At 41.3% G+C, this 25485-nt stretch overlaps 1 protein-coding gene across 4 annotated transcripts in view; it reads left to right on the forward strand.

The window, feature by feature from the left end:
* Window positions 1-25485, forward strand: part of LOC125467255 (protein unc-13 homolog C-like) — a 562058-nt gene that overhangs the window by 78373 nt on the left and 458200 nt on the right. For all 4 annotated transcript variants that reach the window (XM_059639173.1, XM_059639171.1, XM_059639172.1 and 1 more), the window contains exons 6-7: window positions 8812-8885; window positions 18264-18339. In XM_059639173.1, coding sequence (XP_059495156.1) covers window positions 8812-8885; window positions 18264-18339 — 150 coding nt within the window. The remainder of the gene's footprint in view (window positions 1-8811; window positions 8886-18263; window positions 18340-25485) is intronic.

The following is a 25485-nucleotide window of genomic DNA, read 5'->3' on the forward strand; positions in this document are numbered from 1 at the left end:
ATATAGCTTCTTAAATGTAATAGCACATGCTAAGAGGCTTCTCATGAGCAAACTAAAGCAAAATTGAGATGAAGGGGAGGTCATTGATGAAGTAACTGAAGATGCCTGGGTCTAGGGCACTAACCAGAGAAACTCCTGCAGAGATGTCCTCTGGATGAGACTTTCAACAACTACTACCTTTACTAAAAATTGTGTCATGTTTCTGAGCCTTTGTCTCTTGTACCCATCAGGACAAATGCAAGAAAGCCAAATTTCCAATGATTACAGTTTAAACCACAGGGAAAAGGAGGTGCTGTTTGGTTGGCAGATAGGCCGTGGTTGCCATGGCAATGCCTTGTCCCAAAAGCAATGAGGAACTTTAGGCTAGCCCCATACCTTTGCATAAGGATATCAGGTTGCATTCCCGAAAGAACACCAATGATTAGATTGTGTTTTTGAGACAATTTGGTTGCTTTCAGGTCACCATAACTGAGATTAGATTTTTATTGGATTAACTGAATTTACATTTTTGAGCCGGGGTGGAGGCAGTTCATTATCCCATGGCTCTGGGACACCATCCAACTGCATAACGTAATCACAGTGTAGTAGCCATGATCAGATTTGTAACTTGAGCAAAACTAATTAGAACTTAATTTTATCTTTGGCATCATAATGAGGAGTCAGTGGGTGGAATGCAGCAGCCTGTCCTTGCTGGACATAATGGTTGAATTCTATTAGTGTGGGAATGGTAATCTGAGATTGTCTGCTAGTTAGGGGATGGACAGAAATTGTCTGGCATTTATGCAGAACTGGTTTCCTCAGAGTTATGCGGGTGGAATGCAAACATTTCCTAGTCTTCAACCACTCATAAAATGTTGCACTTTTTTATTTTTGCTGTAATTTCGCACATGATCCATTTATTCCATTTGCCATGGTCTTGCCCGTTTACCCAATCATATTTACCCTCACTTTTTGTTTTCCCATTTAAGTTATTATTACCATGAAAGTTGGATGCATTCACTGAACTCCCCTCAACCAGGTCTTTGAAGTAGTTTGCCGACCACTTGTCACACTCTGCTAGTGGCAAACTGGAAATAGAAAAATTGTTCTTTAATTTTCTATTCTTTGCTCTCTTTCCAGACCAGTTTTCAGTCCATTGAAATACACTGCCCCCAGTCTCTGAGTTCTAATTTTGTGAAATATCCCCAGTATAATACCCTATCAAATGGTTTTTAAAAGTTCAAATACAATATATCTGCCAATCCCTCCCAATCTATTTAACTACTTACATCTTCAACAATTTCTAATACATTTGTCCAACATGATGTCTCTCCAAAAATCTCTGTTGTTCCTGCATAAATATATAATGATTTTCTAAATGCCCTGCTGTAATGAATCTAATCTTTTTTTGCCTGCTTCTGACGTTAAGCTAACAGCTCTATTGTTCACATATCTCCAATTCATTTCTCCATTCAGTCTCTCTCTTTCTGTGATTACAGGTTCTCTATTCAATGGCAATTAGTTTGAAACCATTATGACTGAGCCTGGAGGTGTGAATTGATTACTTTCCCAGTCCCATTTCTGAACAGGTCATAACAAAGCCTGAATTAATGAGTGATGGCAACATTGTCAATTAGACGCTTCTGGTTCATATTAGAAACCAGCATTCTTTAGCCAACAAAAGATAACTAGTTTCTTTCAAACAAAACTTAAATAACTATGTAACAATTGTTGAAGAAAAATTCAGATTGTGCAAAGACAAATATAACTTCCATGTTATCATCTCAAACTTAACATTGTCAAAGGCTTTTCTAAAGTCCAAACTAACAATGTTCCGCATAATAGACTAATTAGTAAAGTTAGGTCACATGGAATTCAGGGTGACCTTGCAATTGGATACAAAATTGGCATAGCAGCAGAAGACAGAGAAGCATGGTGGAGGGTTGTTTTATTAGACTGTGGGCCTGAGACCTGCGGTGTTCTGCAGGAATTGGTGTTGGGTCTACTTTTGTTTGTCATTCATATAAATGATTTGGATGAGAATATAGAAAGCATTGTTAGCGAGTTTGCAGATGACACCAAGATTGGTGGTATAATGGACAGTGAAGAAGGTTATCCAAGATTACAAAGAGATCTTGATCAATTGGTCAATGGGCTGAACAGTGGCAAATGGAGTTTAATTTGGATAAATGTGAGGCGTTGCATTTTGGTAAAACCAACAAAGACACGACTTATACAATGAAAAGTAGGGCCTTGGGCAGTGTTGTAGAAGAGAAAAGACCTCGGAGTTCAGTGACATAATTCTTTGAAGTTTGCATCAATACGAGTTGTAGATAAGATGGTTAAAAAAGCATTGGCATGCTTGCTTTCATTGCTTGGTTCTTTGAATAAAGGAGTTGGCACATTATGTTGAGGGGATGCAGGATGTTGGTGAGGTCTTGTTTGGAGTACTGTGCCCAATTCTGGCCGCCCTATTATAGGAAAGACAGTAAGCTGGAGATGGTTCAGAAGAGATTTACCAGGATGTTGCTGGGAACAGAGGGTTTGAGTCATAAAGAGACGCTGGATAGGCTGGCCCTATTTTAACTGGAGCATTGGAAATTGTGAGGTGACCTTCTAGAAGTTTATAAAATCATTAAGGGTATAGATTAGGTGAACGGCAGGTGTTTTTTCCTTGGGGTGGGGAAGTTTAAAGCCAGGGGGCATATTTTTAAGGTGAGGGGAGAAGTGTCTCTTTTAAAATAAAGGGGCAATTTATTTTTACATAGAGAGCAGTAAGTGTGTGGAATGAGCTTCTAGGAAGAGGTTGATGCAGGTACAGTTACAATGTTTAAAAGCCTTTGAGGCAAGTACATGAATAGGAAATGTTTGGAGAGATAGGGGCCAAGTAAGGTAGGTGGGGCTAGTTTAATTTGGGATTAGGGTTTGCATGGATTGTTTGGGCCAAAGGGTCTGTTGCCAAACTGTATCTTTCTATCCATGAGACAGGATTGAGTAATAGACAAACTATGATTGAACACTCAAAAGAACACAGCAAATATAGTCAAGATAGATCCCATTATTTCTCAGTAAAGCCCCACCCCCACCAGCTCAGACGGTAATGACACTGCGGCTCACCAAGTCCCATTGAAACTTAAATGATTCACATTCTTCTCTGTCAACAACCACTGCATCATGGACTGCCTCAACAACAGAATAATTAGTCTGAATGGTAAAGTGGCCACTGACCCTCCTACCCCTGTGCAGATGGGGCTAGAGATGTCAGCTGTGATAGGCTTCAGAATATGTGAAGCTATCTATAGGTAAGATATGTATGTATAAGATAAATGTGTTGCTAACATCACCATGTTCTTTATGCAGTGATGTCAGCATCTGTGCACCTGCAGACTGCCCCACTTTTAGTGTGCATTAATTCATGCTGTGATATCTAAAATCACATCGCGTGGTATTTAGAAGTGGCTGGAGTACTTGACACTGAAAAGGGTCTGGACCCTGACAACATTCCGGCAATAGTCCTGAACACACACGCTCTAGATCCTGCCGCTATGCTCGATGAGCTTTTTCAATGACACAGGCATATACCTAGAAAACTGCCGGGGTATGTCCTGTTCATTGTAAACCAAGGCAAATAGAACCTGGCCATTACTGTCCTATCTAACGTTTACACTCAATCATCAGTAAAGCAATGGAAAGGGCTGTTAACAATGCCATTAAGCAGCATTTGTTTAACAATAACCTGCTGACTGGTGCTGCGTTTGGATGCCAATGTGGCCACTCAGCCAATTACCTCTGCTGTCATCCATTGGCAACCACAGCCATCGTGTCGTTCTATTACTGGTTTTCACCTATTTATTGCGTCTTTCTAACTGCATTCGACAACAAAATTTGGCATGGTGACTTGTTTCCTTACAATACAACAAACTTTTGAAATAAAAGTGCAGCCTGGTGGCTCAGTGGTTAGCACTCTCATAGCGCCAGGGCCCCGGGTTCGATACCAGCCTCAAGCAATTGTATATGTGGAGTTTGCACATTCTCCCTGTGGGTGCTCCAGTTTCCTCCCACAGTCCAAAGATGTGTAGGCTTGGTGGATTGGCCATGCTAAATTGCCCATAGTGTTCAGGGATGTGTAGGTTTGGTGGGTTAGACATGGGAAATTAGGGGAATGTGTCTGGGTGGGATGCTCTTCAGAGGGCAGTGTGGACTTGCTGGGCTAAATGGCCTGTTTCCACACTGTAGGAATTCTATGAAAATGACTTTTGGTGGTGGGGAGGGGGAATCTTGTATAAAATAGTAGTGTAAACAATTGCTCATCGTCCATCTTCTGACTTTGAAGCTAATTTTAAATATTTACTTACACAACTTATTAAAAAAATCGTTTGCTACCTTGAATCAAATTAAAATTTTGGGACTTTTTAAACAGAAACAAGTAAAATCTCGAGCTTCTTTGAAGTGTGCATATTTGGACAGTACATTTATGGCATTTTTCTGTGTGAGTGAGCAGCCATGCCTTACTTCCACAGAGTATGTATTTTGCTGCCCTGCTAAATAGTTTTGGCTTCTTAGCAATTTACAGCTGGCAGTTTGGCTTCGGCACTCAGCCAAGGTTTGGATTAGCAGAAAATATGTGCATTGCGTTACATCAACTTTGAGCAGAATGTAGAGTGCCTGGAACGTGGTGCACAGTGATCTGCAGGTAGTTTGACTGGCCAATTGACTTGTTTTTGAAAAGTTGGTTTTGAAATGCTGCCATTATTCAGGTGGCAAAGACTAACAATTGGTACTTAGACGGATATTCATGCGGAGATTTACTTTACCTGGCCAGCACACGGTAATGAATCTAGTTAACACCAGAAGCTACTAATCGTGTGCAACTATGGATCTCTTGTCGCAGCAATACAATTATTTCACTTAAAGATAATTGAGATGGTACAGAACGTGATGTGCATAGGGGCTGATCTGCTTATTTGCCCACGCCTCAAGTTTTCCACTTCAGTTCACATTGTATCAGATCGCTATTCTCTTTCTCCCTCTTGGTGTACGTTACTCTGACCATCCTTCAGTCAGCTGCTTCAGCAGATTTTCTTGCCTTAGAGTGTGGACAGTGCAACCTTGTTGCTTTTTCCGGATGAAGTTTGCTAATGATTTTTCTTCCTTCGCCATCCTGAGAACTTTACTGTTTTTAATCTTCTTTCTGACTGAGTTGCCCTGGAAGCACATCTCTCATCAAATTCCTGGTCTTTGAGTAAAGGTCCCTCAAGGTCCACATTTCAATCTCCTGTAACAAGACATTCCAACGCACAGGAACATGAAATGGCGTGGATGTACATAGCAATTCAAAAGCTGTAAATCAGATCATCGCTGAAGATATTTCAAGTTTTGGAAGGTGTGGGAATGTTTCTCAGGTGATGACACAAAATGGGTGAATGAAACTCTGATGAATTAGAGTTAGGTTTATTGTCACGTGTGTGCAAGTTACAAAGAACAGCAGTACAGTTAAAAGTATGTAATGTTGCCAACACACAAAACCATCTTAGGTACAAAGTATCAGAGATAATGGGAAGTACAGATGCTGGAGAATCTGAGATAACAAAGTGTGGAGCTGGATGAACACAACAGGCCATGCAGCATCTTAGGAGCACAAAAGCTGACGTTTTGGGTCTAGGCCCCAAACGTCAGCTTTTGTGCTCTTCAGATGCTACTTGGCCTGCTGTGTTCATCCAGCTCCACACTTTGTTATCTTAGGTACAATGTAACATACAAAAAAATAGAATAAAGAAAAACATTGCGTGACATTACAGATATGCAAAATATAAGTTGGGAAAATACAAAGCATTCAGCTCAAAAGATAATCCTTCTAAACGAGCTTCCACATGGTCTGACTGGGTTCCACTGGTTCCTGACCAGCAGCCTCTTCACCCTGGGCCACTGACCACCGTCCCCACTTTGCTCCAGGCCACTGGCAGAAGAGGAAAAAAAATGAAGAGAAAAAATAAGAAAGGAAAGGAATGGAGCATACGAATCCTGACTGGAGCATACTGTCACCATCTGGGATCTCAGAGTCACCAGACTTGACACGTTAACTCTGCTTCCCTCCCACAGATTCTGCCAGAACCGCTAAGTTTCATCAGCAATTTCTGTTTTTGTATCTGATCTCCAGCATCTGCAGTTCTTTGTTTTATCTATCTCAGCTGGACCTAGTATCCATTTGCAACCCAGACAGGATAACATAATTTCAGGAAATAGCAGCCCACAGGATAGCCCCTACAGAGTGATCCACAATCAGTGTGATTTGACTGTTGGATTCATTTAAAACAATAGAATCAGTGTGGTTTAACATGACACAGTTTAGAGAAATGAGGAAGCTGTGAAAACAAGTCGGCTGGATGAGTTAACCAACATCACATATGTAGGATATAAGTGGAGCTACTTTAGACGTTGCTTTTTGTATTGAGTACGTTTGGAGCGAAACAGGTCAGAATGAACAAGTGTGATGCTAAATCAATTAAAAATCAAATTCAAAGGATGACATAAAGATAAATTACCTCTCCGATTCTTGCAGGGATTAAGGGAAGTGGTTTCCTGGTGCGCATGTACAGTTAGAAATTACAGGAATATGTTAGGAGGCTACACAGACAGAACACTGATTTTCAGTGATAGAAAATTAATAATGCTGTAGAGAAGAGGTAAAAATGCCCCAGAATTTGAAAGGCTCAATTCTTGGCATTCACAACAAATAGTTTCAATGAGATTGGCAGGGGATGGGATCCGAAACAGCAGGGAGACAAGTGCAAGGCTGGAAGGAGTTACAGTAATCAGAAATAGCAGGTTGAGGAGACATGTCAGGCTGACACAAGACAGAGAGTGAGGAATGCCTGTTGGATTAAATTGCATCTATTTCAATGCAAGAGGGCTGACTGGGAAGGCTGATGAACTTGGTGTGGACAGGTACGTGGGACTGGGATATTGTAGCCATTCCAGAAACATGGCTAAGAGAGGGACAGGACTGGCAGCTTAATGTGCCAGGGTACAGGTGCTTTAGGCAGGACAGAGGTGGAGGAAAGAGGGGAGGGGGAGTTGCATTTTTGATGAAGGGGATTATCACTGCAGTGGTCAGAGATGATATAGCTGAGGGATCATCCAGTGGGACCGACTCGGGAAGGGGCAAAACTCAACCTACTCTTGGGAAATAGGGCAGGAAAGGTGACAGAGGGGACGCACTTTCGGATCAGTGACCACAGTTCTATTAATTTTAAGACAGTTATGGAGAGGGTCAAAACTGGTCCACAAGACTAAGTCCCAAATTGGGGCAAGGTGAATTTTGATGGAATTAGACAGGAGCTTACAGGGTTGAGGAATTGTCACCGGACCCAAAACTTCCTCCTTCACAGATGTTGCCAGATCTGCTGAGCTTTTCCAACAACTTTATTTTTGTTCCTGATTTACAGCATCTTTGGTTCTTTCGGTTTTCATCTGAGTATAGAAGTTGGGAAGTTATGCTGCAGTCGTACAGGATGTTGGTGAGGCCGCAGTTGGAGTATTGTGTTCAGTTTTGGTCATCTTGCAATAGGAAGGATGTTATTAAACTGGAAAGAATGCAGAAGAAATTTACAAGGATGTTGCCAGGACTCAAGGGACTGAATTATAGGGAGAGGTTGGACAAGCTAGGACTTTTTTCCTTAGAGGGTAGAAGACTGAGGGGCAAATATTATAGAAGTGTATAAAGAATATATGGGATCCTGTGAGGCAACTTTTTTTTACAGAGGGTGATACACATATGGAATGAGCTGCTAACAGAAGTGGATGAGGCAGGTACATTAACAACACTTAAAAGGCATTTGGACAAATACATGGCTAGGAAAGGTTTAGAAGGATTGGGCCAAGAGCTAGGAAATGGGGTTAGTATGCGTGGCCGTCTTGGTTAGCATGAACTGGTTTGGGCTGAAGGGCCTGTTTCTGTTGTAGGACTCTATGAAATAGTAAAGATTTTGGATGCCTCTCCTCGAAGTGTACACATAGGAAGACATGGGAAATATGTCAGCTCCTAATAGAGGGAACCTTTACAAATCAAAGATTTTAATATAAATAATATACGACTATTTTATGGATGGGTGTTCTTTGCCCCAGAATTTGGAGAGTTGAGCAGTGCTGAGGTACAAGTTATTAAGAAGTAAATTAATCTGCCCATATTGGAAAAAAAATGACAACACAAATGAAGGCAATTAGAAGATTTATTTGTCTTCCTCCCACATATTTCCTATGTTCTGCCACAACTACAGGTTGCAAATCTCCAAGTGTGACAAAGATCTTTTAAATGAGCAGCCATTTAATAATTCGATAGAACATTATGGCTGACATTTCCTTAACATTTATACATTGTATGGTGAATGCTGATGGGAGATCTGATTGAAGGATTTTGGATTTCTATTGCCGTTACTTGAATGACCTCTGCATTTGCCTCAGTGATTCTTCACGGCTTGTATGTATGATAGGGTATGTGCTGGTCAAGCGGTATTGTTGCTGGGCTCGTAACCCAGAACACTGTACTAACAATCTAGGAGCACAAGGGTTCAAATTTTGCCATGGCAGATGGTGAAATTTGAATTCAGTAAAAATCTGGAATAAAGATGATTGTCAGAAAGAGCCATCTGGCTCACTTTCCTTCTTGAGGGAAGGAAGCCTCCAGACTCACAAGCATGGCGATGATAACTTGTCCTCTGCGAAAGAGAGGGATTAAATACTACTGCGAACAGTGAAGGCTGCAATTCATGAACAGTTCTTTTTAAGAAAGTTTGTTGTGCAAATGTAAACAGTGTTTCTTCTTTTATTTCTCAGAAATCCCAGAGGATGAAGCTCAGTACTTAATTGAACGCCTTCGAAGTATAAATGCACAACTGGAATCTGAGCAGGTATCCATCTTCTATTTGGGTGGAGAGCATTTTATTTTAAATTTAGAAGCATGCATTTACACAATTCCTTACATTCCTGTGTATGAAAAGACAGAAGTGATGCATAATTTACGATTTCTTGTGGAGTAGACTAAGATTCCAAGTCTGAATTTCTTAAGGCTGACTTACATAGCAGGAGGAAAATAAAGAGATGTGCTTGTGTATGATTGCGTTGTCTGCAACTTGTAATTGCTTTGTCAACTGCTGGACTTTTTGCCAATGCTGAGTAAAGTCTGTACCTGTGAGTGATAAGGAAATGCTCACCAGCTTCTGTTTCTAGTGGTGTTTCGATTGTTAAAGTAGTTATCATTACTTCCAAATATCAGGTGAAAATCTCTCTTTAGGTAGGTCTCAGTACCTTCAGAGAGACCAGGGCTACTTAGTGCATGTTGCCAACTAGCCCTTGCATTGTGGTCACAATTGCTGTGATAAGCATGCTGTAAAGCAAAAGTAGTTGTAATTTCTAATCATCTGCATTGACTTTCTTGATGCTTCTGGCTGCTCTGATTTATTAACTTGCTGCTTACTGGTGTATTGTAATGCAAAAGCAAAACAATGGAAGATAATAGAAATAGCATCATCGTAATAAGTTATCAAGGCAAAATTCTGAACAATTGTTTCAAAATCATAACCTGCTTGCCACTTGTCTCTTTGAACCCAATCTCTCGCAACTCCTTTATTTTATTAACTTATATTTTCCATCTTTATTTCTTGCCTATTTTCCATTTGCATGTTTCCATGAGGCAGGGACAAAAGTTGGCACTTCAATCAGGGGACTCACCATAAGAGTTTGTCCTTTGGAATGTCCAGAATTAATGCTTTTTTTCTGTCCCCTTTCACTTGTCAAGCTACACAACAATAAAATATTCAAGCAGACAATGTGAAACTATCCCAGTGTGATAAGTGCTATTGCCCTAACTAACATTTGTTTAACATACTCAGTTCATCTTGGGTATTTTATTTCTGTAGTGATGAATTCATTGCAGGAATTTGTTTCCAAGAAATATCAGGCTCTAATATTTTAGCAGCCTGCTGATCTGAGCCATGTAGTTTCACTTATGTCCCTTTGGCTACCTGCATACGGATTGGATCCTTGGAGTGCTCCAGAATATCTCTCACAATGGGGTAACTTTACTTCTTTCATGTCGAGGTGTACAACATCACACAGACAAAAAGCAGAGAGGAAAACCAGACAGAATGATCAAACACTGTAACATTTCCTTGCAAATGTCATTGCTGAGTAGAATTACAGAGGAGTGTAGTCACTGTTACATGTTTCCCAGCCTTCTTTCTAATTGTGTGTTACATCTTTCTGGTCTGTTCAAAATTGAGATGACTGCTAGACCATGAATGAAGAACTAAGGCTGAAAACATTTGGATTGTTTTTATGAACAATGTACAATCAAAAGCACTGTTGCAGATGCCAGACCTTAAGAGTGAACCCGAGGAAGGTGACTGGCCTGAATGGAATCCCCAGCTGTGCTCTTAGATCCTGTGCTAAGCAGCTGGCAGAAGTATTGGCTGACCTTGTTAACCTCTTCTTGCTAAAATCTGAAGACTTCAAGGAGACAACCATCATCCCAGTACCAAAGAAAGCACATACAGCGTTCCTCAATGACTTTCACACAGTGGCTCTGATCTCCATAACTATGAAGTCCTTTGAGAGGTTAGTCATGGCCCTCATCAGGTCTAGCCTCCCAGACTGCCTGGATCCCTTGCAATTTGCCTGCTGATGAAACATGTCTGCAGCGGATACTATTTCCTTAGCCCTGCACTTGTCCGTGGAATGTCTGGAAAATAAGGATGCCTACATCAGGCTCCAGTTATTGACTGTTGCTCCACCTTCAACACCACAATCCCAACCAAACTAACCTCCAAACTCCGAGATCTAGGTTTCGCCTCTGCCCTCTGCAACTGGATCCCCAGCTTCCTGACCCACAGACCGCAATCAGTGAAGGTAGACAACAGCATGTCCTCTCCAATAATCCTCATCACTGGCACCCCGTGAGGGTGCGTACTCAGCCCCCTACTCTACTCCCTGTACGCTCACACCTGTGTGACCAACTTTCATCCGAATGCCATCTACAAGTTCGCTGACGACACCACTGTTGTAGGCCAGACATCAACCAATGTCAAGTCAGAGTACAGGAAGGAGATGGAATGCTTGGTGTCATAGGGCAAAGGTAACAACCTCTCCCTCAATGTCAGCCTAACTAAAGAATTGACTTCAGGCAGAAAGGAAGAGGACACAGCCCTATCCACATCAATGGAGCTGAGGTGGAGAGGGTCGGGAGTGTTAAGTTCCTAGGAGTGACAATGCCCAACAATCTGCCCTGGTCGTCCCATGTAGACGCGACAGTCAAGAAGGTGCAGCAACTTGTCTTCTTCCTCAGGAGGCTGAGGAAATTCAGCCTGTCCATAAGGAGCCTCACCAACGTTTACAGATGCACCGTAGAAAGCATTCCATCTGGGTGCATCACGGCTTGGTATGGCACCTGCTATGTCCAGGATGGTAGGAAACTACAGAAAGTATTGTACACAGTCCAGACCATCATGAAAGCCAACCTTCTAACCATGGACTCCATTTACATGTCTTGTTGCTGTGGAAAGGCTGCCAACATCATCAAAGACCCATCACACCCCAGTAATACTCCCTATCAACCTCTTTCATCCGGCAGAAGATACAGAAGCTTAAACTTCTACATCAGCAGGTTCAAGAACAGCTTCTTCCCTGCTGTTTTTAGATTACTGAATGGACCTCTCTAATTTCAAATTTAATGTTAATCTTGCTTTTGTGTGCCTCCTGTGCAGTTGTAATTTGCAAGCCTTGCTCTGTCTAAGCACCCTGAGTTCTGTATGTCCTTGTATGTTATGTTCTGCCTGTACTGTTCGCAAAACTAAACTCTTCACTGTACTTAGGTACATGTGACAACAATGAATCAAATCAACTGTTACTTAGAAACAAATCACAAAATAGGAAATGTCCTAGATTGTACAGTAATGCTTTATCACTTTAACCCTAAACCAGTAATCTGTTTGTTATGTACTACCTAAAGTTTGGCTCTCTGCTAATCTCTCCAGAATTTGCGTGCATGTGTTTTAATTTTCAATTGCTTGTAAGAACCTCCCATTTTCAATTTCACATTGTCTAATATTGTTCTTTCTCCTCTTTTTTGTTCATCTCCCTGAAATCTTCAATCATTCCCCTCCATAGGTACTCATGCCTTATAATATGACCAGTTCTAACCTGTTTTGCCTGAGTGATACCCATTCAAAGTTGTCCTTCCTTTCTTCAATGTCCAGAGAACCTTTTCATTTCTCTTGGGCTCTGTCCATCTAATTTGTTCTATCCTTCTGCAGAATTACATTTCACAATGTTCTAGTGTTATGGACCAGATCAAACACCCTCAAAATATTCACAAGGTGGTCAAGACCCAAACTTTTTCTTATTTGAAAGGTAAATATAAAGTATTGCATTCCAGTTGCAATTTGATTGGTCAAACTGCCAGATTTAAAACACAGCATACTTTACTCATCAACAGTAGTTGAAATAAAATAAAGAAGGAATTTAAATAGCCTAACTCTACTGGAAAATTTAACAGAATAATAAAAGGCGGCACAATGGCTCAGAGGTTAGCGCTGCTGCCTCACAGCACCAGGAACCCGAGTTCAATTCCAGCCTCGGGCGACTGTGTGGACTTTGCACATTCTCCCCGTGTCTGCGTGGGTTTCCTCCAGGTGCTCCAATTTCCTCCCACAGTCCAAAGATATGCAGGCTCAGTGGATTGGCTATGCTAAAATTGCCCACAGTATTCAGGGATGTGTAGATTAGGTGAGTTATAGGGGGATATGAATCGGGGTGGGACGCATTGAGTGTTAGTGTGGACTAGTTGGGCAGAAGGGCCTGTTGCCACACTGTAGGGATTCTATAATTCTATAATGTCTAATTCTGTAAACTGTTCCAATATAGAACATAGAACATAGAACATAGAACAGTACAGCACAGTACAGGCCCTTCAGCCCACAATGTTGTGCCGACCATTGATCCTCATGTATGCACCCTCAAATTTCTGTGACCATATACATGTCCAGCAGTCTCTTAAATGACCCCAATGACCTTGCTTCCACAACTGCTGCTGGCAACGCATTCCATGCTCTCACAACTCTCTGCGTAAAGAACCTGCCTCTGACATCCCCTCTATACTTTCCACCAACCAGCTTAAAACTATGACCCCTCGTGCTAGCCATTTCTGCCCAGGGAAATAGTCTCTGGCTATCAACTCTATCTATGCCTCTCATTATCTTGTATACCTCAATTAGGTCCCCTCTCCTCCTCCTTTTCTCCAATGAAAAGAGACCGAGCTCAGTCAACCTCTCTTCATAAGATAAGCCCTCCAGTCCAGGCAGCATCCTGGTAAACCTCCTCTGAACCCTCTCCAAAGCATCCACATCTTTCCTATAATAGGGCGCCCAGAACTGGACGCAGTATTCCAAGTGCGGTCTAACCAAAGTTTTATAGAGCTGCAACAAGATCTCACGACTCTTAAACTCAATCCCCCTGTTAATGAAAGCCAAAACACCATATGCTTTCTTAACAACCCTGTCCACTTGGGTGGCCATTTTAAGGGATCTATGTATCTGCACACCAAGATCCCTCTGTTCCTCCACGCTGCCAAGAATCCTATCCTTAATCCTGTACTCAGCTTTCAAATTCGACCTTCCAAAATGCATCACCTCGCATTTATCCAGGTTGAACTCCATCTGCCACCTCTCGGCCCATCTCTGCATCCTGTCAATGTCCCGCTGCAGCCTACAACAGCCCTCTATACTGTCAACGACACCTCCAACCTTTGTGTCATCTGCAAACTTGCTGACCCATCCTTCAATTCCCTCGTCCAAGTCATTAATAAAAATTACAAACAGTAGAGGCCCAAGGACAGAGCCCTGTGGAACTCCACTCACCACTGACTTCCAGGCAGAATATTTTCCTTCTACTACCACTCGCTGTCTTCTGTTGGCCAGCCAATTCTGTATCCAAGCAGCTAAGTTCCCCTGTATCCCATTCCTCCTGACCTTCTGAATGAGCCTACCATGGGGAACCTTATCAAATGCCTTACTGAAGTCCATATACACCACATCCACAGCTCGACCCTCATCAACCTTTCTAGTCACATTCCTCAAAAAACTCGATAAGGTTTGTAAGGCATGACCTACCCCTCACAAAGCCGTGTTGACTGTATTTGATCAAGCCATGCTCTTCCAGATGGTCATAAATCTTATCCCTCAGAATCCTTTCTAACACCTTGCAGACGACAGACGTGAGACTTACCGGTCTGTAATTGCCGGGGATTTCCCTATTTCCTTTCTTGAAGAGAGGAATTACATTTGCCTCTCTCCAGTCCTCAGGTACGACTCCAGTGGAGAGCGAGGATGCAAAGATCTTCGCAAGTGGCGAAGCAATTGCATTTCTCGCTTCCCAAAGCAGCCGAGGACAAATCTGATCCGGGCCTGGCGACTTGTCAATCTTAATGTTTGACAAAATTTTCAGCACATCAGCTTCGTCTATCTCTATCCATTCCAGCATGCACACCTGCTCTTCAAAGGTTTCATTCACTACAAAGTTGGTTTCTTTCGTAAAGACAGAAGCAAAAAACTCATTTAGGGCTTCCCCTACCTCCTCAGGCTCCACACACAAGTTCCCTATGCTACCCCTGATCGGCCCTACTCTTTCTTTGACCATTCTCTTATTCCTCACGTAAGTGTAAAATGCCTTTGTGTTTTCCCGGATTCCTTCTGCCAAGCCTTTCTCGTGCCCCCTCCTGGCTCTCCTCAGACCATTTTTGAGCTCCTTCCTTGCCTGCATGTAATCCTCTCTAGCTGAACTTGACCCTAGCTTCCTCCACCTTATGTAAGCTACCTTCTTCCTTTTCACTAGAAGCTCCACCGCTCTCGTCATCCAAGGTTCCTTAATCTTACCCCTTCTTGCCTGTCTCAGAGGGACATATTTACTCATCACTCCCAACAACTGTCCCTTAAACCGTCTCCACATGTCTATAGTTCCCTTACCATGGAACAACTGCTCCCAGTCCATGCTTCCTAACTCATGTCTAATCGCATCATAGTTTCCTCTTCCCCAATTAATTATCCTCCCATTCTGCCTAATCCTCTCCTTCTCCATAGCTATGTAGAATGTGAGGCAGTTATGGTCACTATCACCAAAATGCTCTCCCACCACAAGATCTGATACCTGCCCCGGCTCGTTTCCGAGCACCAAGTCTAGAATGGCCTCTCCCCTCGTCGGCCTGTCAACGTACTGCGTTAGGAAACCCTCCTGAACACACCTTACAAAAACAGCTCCATTCAAATCTTCTGCTCGAAGGAGGTTCCAATCAATATTGGGAAAGTTAAAGTCACCCATTACAACAACCCTACTGCGTGCACACTTTTCCAAAATCTGTCGACCTATGCTTTCTTCAATCTCCCTGCTGCTATTGGGGGGCCTGTAGTAAACCCCTAACGAGGTGACTACTCCCTTGCTGTTCCTAATTTCCATAGTAACATTCCATAAATATATCCTTGGCAAACGGCAAATTCAGAAAACAGATCTGTCTCACATGCAACTCACATTGCAGGCAGAGAGACCCCAGCTTTTGGCTGTAACTGAGAATGGGGAAATATAGTTTCTACTTCTTTCAGACCCCAGCAGAAGTTACTGAAAGCTGAACCAAAGATCCTGGTTTCGGGTTAGTTTGACCACAACCATTCAGGCTACTTTTATTGCCCCAACGTTTTAAAACAAAAATCCCTAGACGTCATGAGCTGTTTAATCCAGTGGTTCTAGTAGACAACTTGGTATGTCTGCCATAAAATGTCTCTTCAACACAAAGGACAAAATAACCTCCTAAAGCTACAGCATCATCACATTAGCCTGTAGATGTTCACTGTTCTTTAAGCACAATTAATTTTCAGACCCCTACATCACGGTGCATTTAATTACCAATCATAAAAAAAACCCATGGTGGGTACTCATTGCTTGTGGAGCAAGGCTTTGTGTTGGAGAATACATTCTTTGCCATTGCTGTGCTGCCTCTGATTTCTTTACATCGGTCACTATTGTACGACAGGATGCTTCCCAGAAACTTCAATTATGATGCCTATTCCAACATTTGACCACTTACTTTAAGCTCTGCTTTCCCGCTGTTATTCTTTAAAATCTTAATGCCTTTAATTTTCTGTCATAATTTTCATTAATTAATTTGGTTCTAGTGGCTCGTACAGCAGGAAGTCTTCAGGTATTAATGGATAACATGAGTGAAGCAATGAAAGTATGCTCAATTTGTCATGTAGAAGAGGTACTACTATTGCAGAATTTCAGTGTAGTTAAATTAGTGTACTCTAAATTGGCCAATTGCTCAATATGAATACTGAGCGATTGCTGTGATCTCTATTTGCTCCTGAGCTTGTCAGGAGAATTTAGAAATATGTTGTGACATTTCTTCTGAGTCGATAATATAAACAAGATATTTTCAGTTTGAGAATGTACTTTACAGCTAACAACAGTATTTTACTTTGTAGTTACACAATAATTAATGTTGTTTTGGCGTGTTCATTTATCTAGTTCGCACAATTTCATGGTTCTAGAGACTGCAGTTGCACATAATTCTCTAGTTCCCATTTATATCTCGTTGTTAAGAGGAAACTTTGCGTGTATGCATATAGTATTGAAGTAACTTGTGTGCTATTTTATACCAACTGTGCAAACTGTTTCTATCTGTTACCTGATGCTCAACAAGTTTGCAATCTCTGTGTCTGATTTGAGCCCAAGTTTAGCTTCCAAACCTTTGATGTGTCACGTTCACCAAGACTTCCTGTTTCCACCTGCAGAATGTCTGCTTTTCCTAAGGCCGTCTGATGCTGAAAACTTCATCCCAACCTTTGTCTCTGGACTTTACTATTCTGGTGCTCCTTTGCATGCTCTTCCAATTTCCAGCAAAATTCAGCTCAGTCACAAAACTGCATCATGTTCCATTTATCCATCCATTTCTATGTATCTCTTTGTCATTCTGTGTGCAGCATGCCTGTACAGCACTTTGTAAGGCCCCAGTGTGATAAAGGCAATTGTTCGTGTAAGGTTAGTTTAAGACAGAAAATTGTCGGAGCTATTTATTATTTTTAATCCATTGCCATTCAGCCTCCTTTCGGTTATTAGCAGTATAACAATTCTTCACATGAAGTGCGTTTGTAATAACTTTGCATGAATGTCTTGAAATCATTCCTAATTTGTTTGGAGCTAGGTACTAGAGAAAAGTGCTTTCAAGATTTGAGCAACCGCTTGCCATGAAATCTATAATATTTTAATTTTTTATGATGTTTCTGAGCAAGGATGAAGCCATTGTATTTAACTCAACATAATTTTATCCGGTCTTGGTGTTATATTCCTGCATTTGTATGAAAGTTGTTGCTAAGGTACAGGAAAATGTTGTCATAATGAATATGAGAGAACTGGCTAAGCTGTTGTCAACATGAGAGGTGATGGCCTAGTGGTATTATCGCTGGGCTGTTAATCCAGAGACCCAGGTAATGTTCTGGCTGACCTCGGTTTGAATCCCTTCATGGAATTCGAATTTGATTAAAACCCTGAAATTAAGCATTCAGTGATGATCATGAATCCATTGTCAGTTGTTAGAAACACCTTCTGGTTCACTAATGTCTTTGAGGGAAGGAAACTGCCATCCTGACTAAGATAACAAAGTGTGAAGCTGGATGAACACAGCAGGCCAAGCAGCATCTCAGGAGCACAAAAGCTGACGTTTCGGGCCGAGACCCTTCATCAGAGAGGGAGTTGGGGAGAGTGTTCTGAAATAAATAGGGAGAGAGGGGGAGGGAGACCGAAGATGGATAGAGGAGATTCTGGCCAACATGTGTCTCCAGACCCACAGCAATGTGATTGACTCTTAACCGCCCTCAGGGAATGGGCTATAGATGCTGTCCTGGACAGGGAAGTCCTCATCCTGTGAATGTACTTTTAAAAAAGTCTTGAAATTGCACTGAGAGATATCAGCATAAGCATACTTTCACAAGCACATCTAAAATTAGATTACTTATTATTCAAGAGAATTTATTCAAACAATTAAAACATTGCAGAGGTGAACTTCCCACACATTTCCATGCCCATTATTCTGCACTGTAATTCCATGGGCATCAGAAAACTGCAAATGTAATAACGAAACATGTAACTGAAACCAGGTTTGTTTATTATGATGTTTAGTTGAATTCACGAAGATACTTCAGCTTAATTGAAGGGATTTCTTAATATGTTATTTTACACTATTTTTCCAGGAAACCAGTGGAAATGACATCTATTCAAAAAGTTATCCTGATCAGGTCAAGTTATCTTTACCTGTCCTTGGAAGTTGTAAGTATACTGCAATAGTTTAAAATATATATATATATCCCTGAGGAAACCATCCCATTGAGACTCTCCAATTAAAAGTCAAAATCTTTCAGGAAATTTTGAAGATCCCAAAGTTTTTCACACTTCTGAAATGCAGTAACAATTGCTTTGCCATCCATTTGCAAACAACATCTCTTCAATTAGAAGTCAAAATATTTCAGGAAATTTAAATAAAGTTTATAAAAGCAGTGAGTTTTGCCACCGAAATGATGATTGCTAACTTAAAAGGTTTATTTAATCTGACTGCCTTGGCACTCTGAGCTTTTACTGAGTGCATGATAAGCTCGGGGATACACTTCAATTAATGATTTCTACAAGCCATTCCTTCACTATATGGCACATCACATCAAGAGAAAATTATTAAAGACATTACATGATATGATTTAACTTTTATAAAATTGTTAATTAAAGTCAGATTCGCTCCACACGCATTAAAGATATTTTATTTCCCAACCTGATATATGCCAGAAGCTTGGAAAATATCCATGAAGAAAATACCCTAATTGGCTCAAAATGACCCATTCCTCAATTTAAAAATTCACAAACCATGATCTATAAAGCAAAAGTAGACCCTATTGGTTGAGGGATGAATATTTACAGGGCTCTGGGGAAATGTACCATGCTTGCCTTGAAAAGAATGTCAACATTTTGGGAGATCTTACCTAAAATACTGAATTTAAATTTCGATGTCACCTTTAAATTTCTGGGAACATCCCAAACTATTTCACACGTTTGAAATGCAGTAAATGTTACCCTGTCATCCATTTTCAAGCAATGTCTTTCGAACAAAACGACACTGCATTAAAGATAATGGGAACTGCAGATGCTGGAGAATTCCAAGATAATAAAATGTGAGGCTGGATGAACACAGCAGGCCAAGCAGCATCTCAGGAGCACAAAAGCTGACGTTTCGGGCCTAGACCCTTCATCAGACACTGCATTAATCTGTTTTGGTCATGTTGATGAGGAATAAATACTGAGAAGACACCAAGAGAACGCCTTGCTTGTTTTTTAAGTCAAGCTGGGGATCAGAATTCTACTCGAGCTCATAAGCCCTTGCTATCATACTTCCTCTCCTCTCCGCCCCAGCTCCGTGCTCATTGAGAGGTTGCAAAAATTTCTCAAACTGGGAGCAGCATGGGAAGAGCTTTAGAATACACTGTGCTAGACTATTAAATTGGATGGCTCTTGCTGAAGTTGGCATAACTGAAGCAGAGGGATAACACTGATGTTATCTTTCGATTGTTGCTTAAGAAACTGTGTGTCAGCTGCAAGTGCCAGAAATGCAAATGGTAATGAAGGAATGAGATTATTATATGCAACAATTGTCCATCAGTATTATGCCTGTTTCTGTGTTTATAGATCAACAATATACACGAGCTGATTATCCACAGAAATATATATGTTCAACATTTTTAAGGTGCATAGTGGCCAGGCTTTAATTTGGAAGAGACAAATATTTGTGTCATAACAATTAAATACTTTTCAGAATATTGTATTTCCTTAGAGCCAGAAATTCTACAACAAACCTCCAGAGGGCGGTGCAGTATTGCATTTAATTGTGCCCTTTTTTGCCACCAATGACATGAAATACTTGTTTGCATTTTTAGATTTTTACCTCAACTGATAATTTGGGGGTCAACTTAGAGGAACTCTGCTCGGTGAACAAATGAATATTGCATTTTGTTTTGTTTGTTGTCTGCTGCAGCTTGTCTACAAAGAATTTGAGGGCATATATGCCTCTGCTCTTAAGCACAAATTCTGCCCATTAAGCTGCTGGCCTTCCATCTAGCTGACACTCCAGCAAATCGATCTCTGCTCCAGTTATGAGCACAGTGGCCTGCAATCATGTTTATATTCACTGCCATAAAACAATATATATCAACTGCTCTGTAGCAAACAAGTCCTTTAAATGCCTTCATCCAAATCTGAAGATACTTTTATATGTAAAAAAAAGTTTCTTAACTATATTTTTCACTTCCATGTAAAGCCACAAAGCAGGTTTGATGGTTCTTGACTGGCATGGTCAATTAGAAAAAGGAAAGGAGAGTAGCGTGAGGCTCGGAAGAGGGTGCAGGTTGAGGGGATAAATATTAAAAGAGCACTTGAATGCATAGGGGGTCAGGTAGTTAGGAGGACAAGAAAACACAACAAAAACTGCAGCAAAATGCACATTAATAAACTATTACAGAGAGCATTTTTTTTGCTGAGAATGGAGAAGAAAGTACACGTGATGCGCTTTCCTACCGAGAAGACCCTATTGTTTGAGGAAAAGGGAGGGAAATCTACTGTCAACGAAAGGTTTCCTAGAGCCAGAGATGGAAAGGGCAAGGTATAACTCTTGTTTGATAATGCAGTTCATTACAAAGCAGGCAACATGCAAATGCTATGAAACATTACAGGTAAACAAATGTATATTTATGATATTGATGAGGGATATGGCATGTGAAAATGTGGCTGAAAATAAAAAGCTTTGCTGCTAAGAGGATATAAACACAAAAATAATCAGATCAGAAAAAAGCATAAAAGCTAATGACATGCAGCAATGAGGAGGATTATACGTTGTTCTAAGCAAAATGCATTCTGAGTGCCATTTATGCTTGTGATAGACTGTTGGACTGTTTTTTTTCTGGATGCTGATGCTGGGAATGAGAGTGCCTGCTGAGATTCTCCAGCACTTTCAGTTTTTTAATATTCAAATACGTTGCTTTTTTTTCTTTATCTTCCCCACGTTTTGTCCCCCAAAAATGTTTTCTGCCTTTTTTTAAAAGCAGGAAAGTTGCTCTCCTGAGTGCAGCAACTGCTGTTCATGACTTCCATTACCAGGCCAGGTATTAGTGGAGTGGAATTCTTTCCAGTTGTGGTACACCTCGGAGTTGGGGGATGATGCCTTGGTCCTGAAAAGCTGTGTCTGTGTGTCTGTGTGTGTGTGTCTGTGTGTGTGTGTCTGTGTGTTTGTCTGTGTGTGTGTCTGTGTGTGGTGTACCATGGGTAAACTTGCAATTCTTATGCAGCTGTTTATTTATAATGAAAGGTAGTTAGCGCTCATTCAATAGAAAACACCCATGACCCCTCTTATACAACAATGAACTGCAAATTAAGGTGTTTCCTGTACTTCCAAAGCTAGACTGGAAGGAATTAGACATGCAGAGTTCTTGGCCATGACTACTGTTGCCTAGGTGGGTTTCTTCAAGCCTTAAGTGCTCCAAGTATAGATTTGGAAAATCCGTTTTCTGGTTTAACTAGATCTTGTTGAGAAAATAATATCAGGTTTATCGTGTTACTGCAACTATTTACAGATTCGTTCACAATGAATACAATCCACATTGCTACATAGGCTGCTAGACGCACACTAGCAGCAGGCCCGACTCCTAAAGATCCTTTTTTATTCTAACCAGGTTACTATGACAAAGTGGGTGCTTCCCGTACTCAGTTAAGTATTAACCTTTTCGGACCAATGTGCAACACTTCCCCCAAGCCTTCATTTCCTTGTAACTTTTGTATTGTTATACATTTGGTTATATGCTTGCATTAACCATCTATCCATTCCCCTCCTCACCACCAACTCTTTGGCTTTACTAATTCAAAAGGGTTCCCTTCTCCCCTAAGCATGTTTTGCTGGAACCTGGAAGAATAATAGTTGTGTGGAAGGATTTTCAGTTAATGTCTGCAGTTCTCCCTTCAACTGAAGGACTTTGAACTTGGTGCATTTCTTTCATGGGTAACTTTTGGGATATATAACTTTCACCAAAATTTTTGGTGTGGTCCCTTTTGTAGAAAGTGATGTGTGTCTTTTCCATAGTTTGGATCTTTGCCCATTATTTATCTCTCCTTAGTGCCGTTTTGTGCAGTTATATAATGCCACACCTTCAACTTGGTGGAATTTTCTTCTCATTTTTAATGTCCTGAATACTTTGGATTCCTCCCTCTGAGTGATTCAATTGTTTATGAATCAGGTAATTCACTTCTTCACTTGTATTGCTGACTACATTGTTCTTGGTGGAAGGTGAGCAAGTTTGGTATTTGCCTCAATCTGTCCCTTCCTAATAGCCTCAGCCTCAGACTTGAATTGGAGGGGGACAGTTGTTCATTGTGTTGCGTAGCAATTTGACCCAATTCAATTGGGATAGATGCTTCCATTGTCTGTTCATCACCTTACTTCCTCTCGAGTGATGCAGGCTGTACAGTTGTTACCTTTTTGCTTGTAGTTCATTCGGAACATTGTTGCAACTTGGAATAGAACATAGAACATAGAACATAGAACAGTACAGCACAGAACAGGCCCTTCAGCCCACAATGTTGTGCCGACCATTGATCCTCATGGATGCACCCTCAAATTTCTGTGATCATATGCATGTCCAGCAGTCTCTTAAATGACCCCAATGACCTTGCTTCCACAACTGCTGCTGGCAACGCATTCCATGCTCTCACAACTCTCTGCGTAAAGAACCTGCCTCTGACATCCCCTCTATACTTTCCACCAACCAGCTTAAAACTATGACCCCTCGTGCTAGCCATTTCTGCCCTGGGAAATAGTCTCTGGCTATCGACTCTATCTATGCCTCTCATTATCTTGTATACCTCAATTAGGTCCCCTCTCCTCCTCCTTTTCTCCAATGAAAAGAGACCGAGCTCAGTCAACCTCTCTTCATAAGATAAGCCCTCCAGTCCAGGCAGCATCCTGGTAAACCTCCTCTGAACCCTCTCCAAAGCATCCACATCTTTCCTATAATAGGGCGCCCAGAACTGGACGCAGTATTCCAAGTGCGGTCTAACCAAAGTTTTATAGAGCTGCAACAAGATCTCACGACTCTTAAACTCAATCCCCCTGTTAATGAAAGCCAAAACACCATATGCTTTCTTAACAACCCTGTCCACTTGGGTGGCCATTTTAAGGGATCTATGTATCTGCACACCAAGATCCCTCTGTTCCTCCACGCTGCCAAGAATCCTATCCTTAATCCTGTACTCAGCTTTCAAATTCGACCTTCCAAAATGCATCACCTCGCATTTATCCAGGTTGAACTCCATCTGCCACCTCTCAGCCCATCTCTGCATCCTGTCAATGTCCCGCTGCAGCCTACAACAGCCCTCTACACTGTCAACGACACCTCCGACCTTTGTGTCGTCTGCAAACTTGCTGACCCATCCTTCAATTCCCTCGTCCAAGTCATTAATAAAAATTACAAACAGTAGAGGCCCAAGGACAGAGCCCTGTGGAACCCCACTCACCACTGACTTCCAGGCAGAATATTTTCCTTCTACTACCACTCGCTGTCTTCTGTTGGCCAGCCAATTCTGTATCCAAGCAGCTAAGTTCCCCTGTATCCCATTCCTCCTGACCTTCTGAATGAGCCTTCCATGGGGAACCTTATCAAATGCCTTACTGAAGTCCATATACACCACATCCACAGAATCTAAGCTCTTTCCTGTTTCGATAGCAGTAGAAAACCTTTCAGCCAAACCACTGTGGTCACTGTTCGCTGTCTCTCAAAACATTTCATTCCAATATTACGAGGGATATACTCAGGAATTATTGCTTTATGTTTAAGTTTTGTCATGAACTCATGAAATTCAATAAAATTTCCTGTTCGCTTTTCCTTCACTTTTGTTATTTAACCTCTTCCACCTTTGAATGAGCTTAAGGAAAATACTACTTAAGGGAAAGATTTTTTTGCTTGTGAGGTACAGGAAGGATTTCTGTTATTTGGTGTGTCCTATTTTCAGAATTGCTCTTAGCATTGCTTTAATGTTAAGTCTGATACCCTTGGACCATATGGCTGAACATCTGCTGACTATAAGTAGAACTTCATTACAGTCTCTATCAGGCAGTACTGTAACACTTGCTCTCTTGTCTAACTTGAAGTTCATGAGATACATATTGATGTAAATGCCTGAGAGAATGTTTGGTCTGGGTCACTGATTTTTCCATAGGAAAACGTTGAGTTTGTCTTCCACTGGAGACTGTTCTACCTCATTTATTGCTTTGTATGGCTAGTTCTTCAGTCTTTTGCTTTTCTGTAACTATGTCCTGTTTTGACGCATTTTCCGAAAGTTTCCTATTTGCTTACAAAGAAGTATTCCATTTTAAAAACCAGGCATTGTTTGCATTCATGAGGTATTTCCTACAGCGTTGGCAAAGATTTTTTAGTGTCAGGTGTCTGTCCTATGATTGTTTTGATGTATTCGGTGTTTATTTTGCATTTCATTTTCAGCGTATGAGGTGAACAGATTCTTCAGGTTAATCTGTTTTGCTACGGACCTCTGCACCACTCACTGTTGCATTTCTCCACTGTCCTATAGAGAAGGAGTCATAGAATTGTACAGCATGGAAACAGATCCTTCAATTCATGTTGACCAGATATCCTGAACTGATCTGGCCCCATTTGCCAGCATTTGGCCCATATCCCTCTAAACTCTTCCTATTCATATCCCTATTCATATGCCTTTTAAATGTTGTAGTTGCACTCACCTCCAACTTCTCTTGGCAATTTGTTTCATACATGCACCATCCTCTGCGTGAAAACATTCCTCCTCAAGTCCCTTTTAAATCTTTCTCTTCTCACCTTAAACGTATGACCTGTGGTTTTGGATTAGTTTTGGACGCCTGGTGCTGGATGTGTAATCAGTCTTGCGAGATGAAGGAAAATGTTAGCTGGAGAATTCAGCTTCAATGTGGCATTGCTGGCTTCAAATGGGTGTTACATTACCAATTGCCACTTGATTTGTCTACTCTGTATGGTTTAGGCCCATCTGATCCAGCTGTCTTCCTGTGACGTGATGGTAACTTCCTGTTTTGAACAGATAACAAGAACATTGTTAGAAAGAGGCTGGAAGTGTGCAGAAAGGGACCTGATTGTAAGATTAGTCAGAGGTCTGAATGAGGGGAGCAGTGAAACCTTCGCCATCCACCCTGATCTGCCAGTGGGTGAATCATAGGCCAGAGAAAGCACTGGCAGGAAGCAGAGTAGCTTGGGGCCTCAGTGAAAAAACTTTGGACTTCCCTTTGCCCATGTTTATCAAACTAATTTTCCTGTCATTTGTTCTGCTAAGTATTTGATGCATGGTAAGTGACAAGTTGTTAGTCTGCAAATTGGATTGTATCTT

Source organism: Stegostoma tigrinum, chromosome 33 (assembly GCF_030684315.1).
Source record: "Stegostoma tigrinum isolate sSteTig4 chromosome 33, sSteTig4.hap1, whole genome shotgun sequence".
Taxonomy (NCBI): Eukaryota; Metazoa; Chordata; class Chondrichthyes; order Orectolobiformes; family Stegostomatidae; genus Stegostoma; species Stegostoma tigrinum.